Source organism: Camellia sinensis, chromosome 12 (assembly GCF_055761805.1).
Source record: "Camellia sinensis isolate YWXY chromosome 12, ASM5576180v1, whole genome shotgun sequence".
NCBI classification, from domain to species: Eukaryota; Viridiplantae; Streptophyta; class Magnoliopsida; order Ericales; family Theaceae; genus Camellia; species Camellia sinensis.
Genome location: NC_138972.1, coordinates 99,648,143 through 99,657,990, shown reverse-complemented (window position 1 = coordinate 99,657,990; position 9,848 = coordinate 99,648,143). Strand labels below are relative to the sequence as shown.

Sequence of the window (9,848 nt, the reverse complement as noted above, 5' to 3'; positions counted from 1 at the left end):
AGAAAAGCAATCCTGACGCGTCGCACGCGAAAGGAGGAAAGATGGTGTGAACAAACAGGTGCACCTGCTGTTTTTAACCGATGAGAACAATCTTGACGCATCGAATGCAAAAGGAGAAAAGATTGGTATGAACGAATAGGCGCATCTGCCGTTTTTAACTAATGAAAGCACTCCTACTGCGTCATACACAAAAGGAGGGAAGATGGGTGTGAACGAACAGGCGCACCTGCCGTTTTTAATTGAGAAAAGCAATCCTGACACGTCATACGCGAAAGGAGGAAAGATGGTGTGAACAAACAGGCGCACCTGCTATTTTTAACCGAGGAGAACAATCCTGACGCGTCGCGTGCGAAAGGAGAAAAGATGGTGTGAACAAATAGGTGCACTTATTGTTTTTAACAAGGTGAACAATCCTGACGCGTCGCACGCGAGATAAGGAAAGGTGGTATAAACAAACAGGCGCACCTGCTATTTTTAACCAAGGCGAACAATCTTGACACTTCGCACGTGAGAGGAGAAAAAGTTGGTCCGACGAAGAAGCAAACAACTTCAGCATAGAACGAGATAAACTCATCCCCAGGGAGGCCTCAGAGAAGGAAGCCATGAACCCTAACAGGCAAAATAATAAACACAAACTCACAATTCAAAAAGGAATGCAGCAATCCGAAACCAAGCTTGGATTAGCAAATTTAAGAACAAGTTTGTCAATTAAATGCTCAAAACAATGAGATGATGGACCAAAACATGAATTGACGAAGCGAGTAGCGAAATAAGTATGACCTCGGAACAACTTTAAACAAAACAAATTACGAGCCCAACTACGAACTGATAAAAAATTTGATTAAACAATTACAAATGTAAACACCTGTGAATGTAACCACCTACGAATTAATCAAATTGAAACCGAGCAAAATACAAAACTCTTCACCTGCTTTTCTATTTCTCCTTTATTTTCTCTCGATTTTTTTACTTCATTTTTGCTTTTCATATATCTTTTCTCTTGATTTTCCTCTATTTTGTTTTTCTGTTATTTTCTCTTTTTTTATGTTCTCTCCCTTTTTTGCTCACTTTCTTTTTCACTCTTTTCTCTTCTTCTCTTTTCTTTGTTTTTCCTCTCTTTTGTTTTTCTGTTTTTCTGCTTCTGCTCTCTACATATATATATGTATATATATATTTTAACCAAAGCCCAACACTGAGATGCACGAAAATAAAACAATATAAAAAAAATGAAGTAATAAAAAAAACTGAATTGGTTTGTATTTGGAGCCAACGGCACCCAACGAAATATGGCCGGGCTAGGGGAGGAGATAGAGGCCAAGGATATCCTTCCTTCCATGCTTGAGTCGGTATTGCCTTCTCTTGCTAACAGACCATTTGAGATGGATACCTACCAGCCACGTACATACGCTTTGACCCCGAGCGGTATCTTACGGTTTGAGGGCCTCATTCCGGGGATTGACGAGGACATCCTACTGCGGGAGCCCACCGAGCACTTGTCCGCCGATGCCTCTACAGTAAGCACCATTCTTTTCTTATTTGAGCATTTATTTGAATTCCTTTCAAGGTATTGCGGACACTGACAACATTCCCATACTACAGGTGATGGCCAGGAGGATCAAAGGTTACGGGTTTATTTTTGGCCCCAGGCACTGATACGAGGGGCTCATTGAGGAGGTTCATGCATTGGTCGACGCGGTCGGCTTCGGGCCTTTCTGTTCAGGGCTCATACAGATAAGGGCTGAGCCATTGCTCTACGGGGCCTTGGTAGAGAGATGGTGGGACACCACAAACTCCTTCCACTTTACGTTGATCAGGGAGATGATTCTGACTCCATACGACTTTTCGATGCTCACCGCCCTGCGGGTCGGAGTTACGGCCCGATCCCCTTCGATCCTGACATGGCACAGTGGAGGGCCGTATAGATTCACCTCCTTGGAGCGACACTAGACACTGCTGGTCTTAGGATGGTGAGGTACAGTTGGTTCTTGGAGTATTTCTCCGATCTTCAACCAACTACTCCGGAGGATGTCGCCCAGTACACTCGCGGATTTCTTTTGTATCTCCTCAGTACTACCCTACTTGCGAACAGGGAAAATACAGCGGGGCTATGTCTCTTGGGGGCACTGGTACATCTTCAACGGGTAAGGGAGTATGACTGGGGTGGTACCAACCTGGCCATCTTATACTGCTACATAAGCTTCGCATCCCGCCGTAAGGTGGACTTGCTTGGTGGTTACTGGAGAGCCTAGGAGATATACCTTACACTCCTTCTTTTTAGTTTCACTTTACATTTCTTGCTTATCTTATCCGGTCTGTTTATAATTGCATTGTTCACAAATGCTTATCTACCCTTCTTTTTTTTTTTTTTTTTTTTTTTTGCAGCTATGGGTTTACACATATTTCACCTCCCTTATTCCGGTCCCAGTACGGCCACTTGAGTTGTCAGTACCTCGCTCCCGGTACTATAACTTCCCATTTGAGTGGCATCGCCGCGTGGACCGAGACTTCCTCTACTTCCGCCATTTTTTTGACACTATCACCACGGATCAGGTAATAAAATACTAGTCTTTCATTTTACTCTTTCCATGCTATTGTCCCACTCTGCACTATTATTCATACGGTTGTTCTATACTGCACTGTTTCTATACCTCTTAGCCTTGCTTTGCATATTCTGTTCACAGGTTGACTGGCATCCCTGGGCGGGCATCCCCCAGGCTTCGAGGGTGATTTATGCTGCTGCATGGGAGGCCTCCACCATGCAGATCCTTTTCAAGGGCCCCTTTGGTAGGGCATACTACTTGGGGGAGCGGTTCATCCGCCAGACCCGAGGCCAAGCTAATCTCGATGTTTCACATCCTCCTCCTCCTCCCGGTATGAGGATTACCGATGATCTTCACGATGGGCCTATAATCGACCTCTTGATGCAGGGAGAGGACGGTGACAGATACCACGGGATCGGCGATTTCATCACATTTTTGCAGGATCGGGTGATGACATCTCTTACCAGGGGTGTAACCTACGCACTTCCTGAGGCTACCGCCGTTGCTGCTAGAAGTGCCCCTGCTGCCACAGCTCACGTACTTCCTGAGGATGTCGCCTCCAATTCTAAGCTTCCTGCAATTCCCACCGAGGTCATATACATATGACCGAAAAGGGTGATTGAGCAGATTTCACTTGAGCATATCGAGGAGAGGGATCACAGGCTGGTGATCTCTCCCGACATTGAGCAGGTACACATTCATTTATACTTCTACCCACTGCACCTTACTTTTGTTGTCCTTCGTTATTTTTGTTCACTGTACCCTATTATTTCTATTCACTATACCCTGTTATTTTTATTCACTGTACCTTGTTATTTCTGTTCACTATTCTCAAATGCTCTTCTTTTTGCAGGTACTCGGGACGTATGCTGACGACCTTCTTTGGACGATTGACCGCCTACTTCTCATGGTGCGGAGAAGACAAACTGCTTTGGCTGCCCGTGGATAGAGGTATACTTTATTATTTGTTCACTGTTGTTGCCACACTGTCTATACTTTTGTTAGTTCTTACTGATGTCTATCCTCTTTTCAGCTTAAGCAGACGCCAGTAACACCCGCAGGACCTCCTCCAACTGGGAGGAGAATGAAACAGGGCCCAGTGAGAGGCTGAGGAAGAGCTGATCGGGGGAGAGGCCAAGCGGGGCAGCGATCACCTTCGGAAGAGTCTTTTGACGGGTCTATGACCCTCGAGGACGAGGGAGAGGATGTTGACTTGTAGTCTAGTAGCCCCAGTGATGATAGTGATGCACCTCCTCTGCAGCCGAGGAGGAAGAGGGCTAGGATGGGTTGATGATTCATTTTTCTTTTCTTTTCTTTTGCTTTATAGTTAGAAACTAGCTTCAGATAGACCCTTGTATTTTGTTTTTGAAGACTTTTTTTTTTGTTGTTGCTATATTTGCTTTTGAAAACAATGATCGGGGGTGGACCCTCTAGCTATAAAAAGAATATTGTGGATGACTTCTCTTGTATAATGTGACATGTGATGAATGAATGACGCTTGCATGATAATCTTGTACAAGACTGCTACAACTTTGAATGCTTGCTCTTGAATTGATTCTCGAATCAGATAATAACTTACAACCGGTCAAAATATAAAATACAACTCGTTGACAGAAAAATAAAATGAAAACAACCTAAAAACACTAAACAACACTTGATACAGACAATATAAGATTCAAAACACAACTCCAGTACACTAATGCAGGAACCTGTCTTCTCTGCAATTGCTCTGCTCTAGGCAGTCATTGAGAGTTGGTCGGCTCCCAATGAAAGCCGGTCGGTACTAACAAAAGATGTCGATGAGCGCAATCCAGTTGTCATGCACTACTCCTTCTCAAAGTCTATAAAAAGTTATCCCAAGCTATTTTCTAAGCAAAATAACAAGATTTTGATATTTTGCCTTCAAAATGGAGATCCTTCCCTACAATAAGCTCCGAGACTAGGGATGGCAATTTGAAACCAGCCCGACGAGGACCCGATCCCCCGATCCCAATTTGAGCGATTTTTTCCCAAAAAATATCCCCAACGAGGTGGGGATGGTATTCAAAAGTCAATCCCCAATCAGTTTCGGACCGGGGACGGGATACGTGTTCCAGCCCCGTACCCGGCCCGTCCTCGTCCCCGTTTATCCCCAAAATAAAATTATTATTTTACCCTCTATACATATATATAAACCAAACCTCATCCTCATCTCACTCACTTCTATCTTCCTCTTTGTCTCTGAGTCTCTTCTCTCTCTCTCTCTCTCTCTCTCTCACTGTCGCACCTCTCATCCTCCACAGCGCCACTTCCATTATCCGTGACGCCGATCATCCTCTTCCGTTGTTCATCGCCTCCGTTGTCACAGTCACAGTCACCCATCGTCCTTTTCCGTTGCCGCAATCACAGTTACCGATCGTCCTTCTCTAATCCGTCGTCCATCGTCTCTATCCACGACAATCACAGATTTTTTTTGAAACAAATTTTGTGTATGTATACAGTTTTTTTTTTATGTTGTTGAAACAGATTTTTTGTATGTATATGTATGTATACATATTTTTTTTGTGTGTGTATGTATGTATGTATACAGATTTTGTGTTGTTGAAATAGATTTTTTTTTTTTGAACAAAAACAGATTTGTTGTTGATGATCTGTTTGTGTATGTATGTATCCATGTATGATGATGATATTGTTGTTGATAATGTTGTTGATGGTGTTGTTGAATAGATTTGGGTCGGGAAATTTTCGGGGTCAGGGAAACGCAATCCCCGTTAGGGGACGGTGATAGGTTCCCCGTTAGGGATCGGGGCCGGAGACGGGGAGATTTTCACAATCGGGGATCGGGGATGGAGAGTGTGATCCCCAGCCCCGCCGCCCCCGTTACTATTCTTATCTGAGACTGGATAACCACTTTAGACGGCTCGAAAAAGGTGAATTTTCACGATTTTGGCCTAAACGCTCTTTTCCCTTTGGGCCGCGCTCCGCTTTGCTTTCCGTTCCTTCATGTTGCGGTCTGGTGCTGGAACGCAATTACATATGTGTTTCATTGTGGATCACAAGAACTGTGTCCAACGCTCAAAGAATTTCAAGCATTAATGGATCCCAGCGTGACGAAGAAATTATGCCGCAGTCCTGTTTCAGCCATGCCCAGACTTTAGGACGGATGTATGGATTTTCAATACATGAGGCTCGGTGCCTGGCCCATGATGGGGAGCTAGACATCCCCTGGTTAGTTCATCGATTTTCCGCTATTGGGGATAGGAGTGACCTTCTTTGGCGAGGCTATCGGCAACATGCTTTGTGCTTGTGCCTGCTTACACGCTTCTTTCTTGCCTGTAATGACAACGTAGCCAGCATTCGGTTGATTGCAGTGGCTTAATGTTTAAAAGAAGGATAGAGTTGCATGGGTTTGGCCCTGGCCGAAACTTTAATGGGCCTTGATGCTTTCTGTCGGCGAGAGACTACTCGGTTTACAAGAAGTCTGCTGCTTCTCCAGGTTTCTATTTCCCACCCTCCTTATTTATGATTTCACGTACCACTCAACACTCATTCTCTATTTTTTTCTCTAGCCATTTCCTTACTTTTCTCTCAACATCCATCTCTCTGTTCTTTAATATCTCATATTTTCTCATCCCTCTCCAGGTATGGTTGATGGATAAGCTGAAAGTGGTGGACCCTTGCTCCAAGTACTCGTCCAGAGCTTACTTTTTTTGCCACCAGCTAATAGATTTCCCTTCAAAGGGATTGTGGTGCGATTAGATGTGTAACCAATCTGCAATCGACATAGCTTGGCGTTGTCCTTGGTTTAATTTGCCTGAGATGAGCTACAGCATGTCCCGCCAGCCGAGTATACAGTTGATTGGCCTCACACACTACGTGTTTTATTTCACCTTTCGGTTCAAATGCCAGTTTGGCCATGATCAACCACGTTCAGATGAGGAGGCGGAATACCCAGCTTCATTTCCTATTCGTGGTTCACACTTGCCTTAGTACCTCACTGCTTGGAGGACAAGAGAGCTTTTGGCCCCTGTTCTTAGCTTCAATTACGCCCTTTCTGACGAGTGCATGGCTTGGTTTGAGGATGAAGAACAAATTGGGCCATCTTTAGTTGCATAAACTTCCACGAGTGCAAGCAGAAGACGTGGAGCCACCTAACTCAGCTATGCCCCTAGTTTTACTGTTTTGATATTTCTTTTCAAGTTTTATGATGTAAAAGCAGCTTTGATCTAAATCAGAGAGTTGGAGAATGTACTTGTGTTGAAATCAATAAAATTAAAGTTGCGAGTACTGAAAATTTTCCTTTTGGTCCCAAAAATGATCCAAGTTGTAAAAGGGTAAATTTTGAGAAAAATCAGCTTTTATTAAAACTTTTCAAAATAATTTTCAGAAATGATCACCACTTGACACACATAGAATCCATCCTCAAGACGTACAGCCCCGAATCAAAAGATCACGACTGCCCATAACCGTATCCACTATACCGGTCGTTTTGCCAAAACGAAGATCACACAACCGAATGGCAAAAGATGACCTGATCAAATATGTATGAATAGGACAGTCGAGTTGGAGATGGTTATGGCCAAACTTCAGGATGAAGTTGCCTACGTATCCCAAAAAATGGGAATCAGGCCTTACGTAGTTCGACTCAGGTTCACTCAAGTATTAACTCTCTCCTTTTGCGCTCTAACTTTTGCCAAAGTTGTCACAACCCAAACCCGGTACCCAAAAGTTTAATTCTAAAATTTCTGTAGTGGTAGCGCAATGGAAAAATTAAATAAATCAAAATAAAATAATTGGGTACCAAAAGTTTATTAAAAGAAACACAAAAAGTCATTTGGGCTTTTATTTTATAACAAGAGTCCAATCAAAATACAGATAGAAATCTTTAAAAAAAAAGAAATAAAATAAAAAAAAACAACACAACGGTTCATTCCCCATCGTGATCCAACTAAGTCTCGTCACCTGAAAGGGGTAACAGCTATAAGCACATAGCAGAGTGAGAAATATTATACTGTGAGTATAGAGGCACAAAATAGCCATGGATAATTATTTAGCTAAAACATTAATATAATTTAAGTTGCATAAATAAATTATTTAAGTGGCAGAAACTGAAATAAAAATTATGTAAATAACCATAACCACGGTACAGAACAGAACATGGGTAACTGGAGTGACAATCAGAACAGAGGTTAATAGATCCATGACAAATAGAGGACCACAAAGTGGCCAAACAGGGGCCAATAGTTATTTAAGTCCCCCAAGGAATGGGACTCCCGTGGTGGTACTTACAGAAAATAATTGTTTAAAAGATTATTATCAAATAATTTCTAAAATTTAAACTAACATATCCATAGGTTTCAATTTAAGCAAATGGAGTTCAGAAAATAATCCACGTAATTGAAACATTAGCATAACCATAACATAAATTATGGTAACTCAAAACATTTGTAAAATATATTATGGTAACTCAAGACATATTTAAAACATGTTATGGTAGCTCATGGTATAATATAACTCACCTTAAGATTGACCCTTAGATTTTATTTTCCTACTATAACTCCCAACTATACTCTCTTCGAAGCTTAATACGAACGGTTTCCAATTTTTGTTCTTACTGCTGAAGTTTACTACGTAAGTATGGCCCTATTTATAGTCATGTTTGCATGGCTTATAGCATGTGGGTTGTTTTTGGTTTGGCCACCTTTGCAACAGGTGGCATTCTTTCTTCCTTGTTACGTGGCCTAAGGTACTCACTTAGTCACCATCCTATGCATTAGGATGGTGATAAATCACCATTTTTTTTTATTTAATTCGCATTAGGCCCAAAATTATATTACATTTCATCACCTGCAACCATAACATTAATTATTATTATTATTTTTTTATTTTTTTAATACTAATAAAGAATTCTTTTTATTACAGTATCGAATTAAATTTACAAATTCAGGTGTCACATTTCTCCTCTCCTTAAAAGAAGTTTGTCCCCAAACTTGACGTACCTTGGTTTTCGAAAAGGTGTGGGTATTTGGCTCGCATTCAACTTTCAGTTTCCCATGTTGCTTCTTCGATACGATGGTTTCTCCATAAGACTTTTACAAGAGGTATAGTCTTATTTCGAAGGACCTGATTACGGCGATCAAGAATTTGTATTGGTTGTTCTTCATAAGAGAGGTCTTCTTGAACTTCCAAGTTCACATAATTGACAACATGCTCTGGATCCCAAAGGTATCGGTGAAACAATGAAATGTGAAACACATTGTGGACATTGGATAGTTTAGGTGGAAGTGCAAGGAGATATGCCACAGGACCAATCCTTTCTAGTATCTCCAATGACCCGATGTAACGTGGGTTTAACTTTCCTCGTTTTCCAAATCGGATAACCCCTCTCATTGGTGAGATCCTTAGGAACACATGATCGCCTATTTAAAATTCTAAGTCTCGTCTCCGTGTATCTGCATAGCTTTTCTGGCGGCTCTGAGCAGTGCGAATTCGCTGTTGGATAAGTTGAACTTTATCACTTGTAATTTGCACGATCTTGGGGCCTAACAATTTCCTGTCTCCGACTTCTGTCCAATACAGAGGTGATCGACATTTTCTTTCGTATAGTGCCTCGTATGGTGTCATTCCAATACTTGTATGGTAGCTATTATTATAGGCGAACTCCACCAAAGGTAGGTGATCATCCCAATTACCTTTAAGGTCTAACACACACACATACGTAACATATCTTCCAAAGTCTGGATTGTTCTTTTAGATTGCTCATCAATTTGTGGGTGATAAGTCGTGCTAAACTTCAGAGTGGTTCCCAAAGCTTCTTACAATTTGTTCTAGAAATAAGACATAAAGCGCGGGCCTCTATCAGATATGATTGAAATTGGGATGCCGTGCAAACGAATGATTTCTTTAATGTATAGAGTGGCAAACTTAGTAAGAAGTACGTGATTCTGATTGGTGAAAAATGCGCCGACTTCGTCAATCGATATATGATAACCCATATTGCATCATTCTTTGAGACTGATTGCGGTAGCCCGACCACGAAGTCTATAGTAATGTGCTCCGATTTTCGTTCAGGAATAGGGAGTGGTTGTAATAATACAGCAGGTCTCTGATGTTCTGCTTTAACCTATTGACAATGCGGGCATTTGGAGATGTGGCTTGCTATGTCTTTCTTCATTCCTGTCCACCAGAAGCGTTCCTTCAGATCGTGATACATTTTTGTATTGCGGTGGATCGCAAACCTCAAGCTATGAGCTTCTATCAATATCTTTTTCTTGAGTTCTAGAAGGTCAGGTACGCAAATTCAATTTCAGAATTTTAGCATCTCATTGC

General features: G+C 41.9%; 1 protein-coding gene across 1 annotated transcript; it reads right to left on the bottom strand.

The window, feature by feature from the left end:
• Nucleotides 1-8,555: 8,555 nt before the first annotated feature.
• Nucleotides 8,556-8,909, bottom strand: LOC114279800 (uncharacterized). The gene has a single exon (XM_028222076.2). The coding sequence runs from the start codon at nucleotides 8,907-8,909 to the stop codon at nucleotides 8,556-8,558; it is 354 nt and encodes a 117-aa protein (XP_028077877.2).
• Between the last annotated feature and the right edge of the window lie 939 nt (nucleotides 8,910-9,848).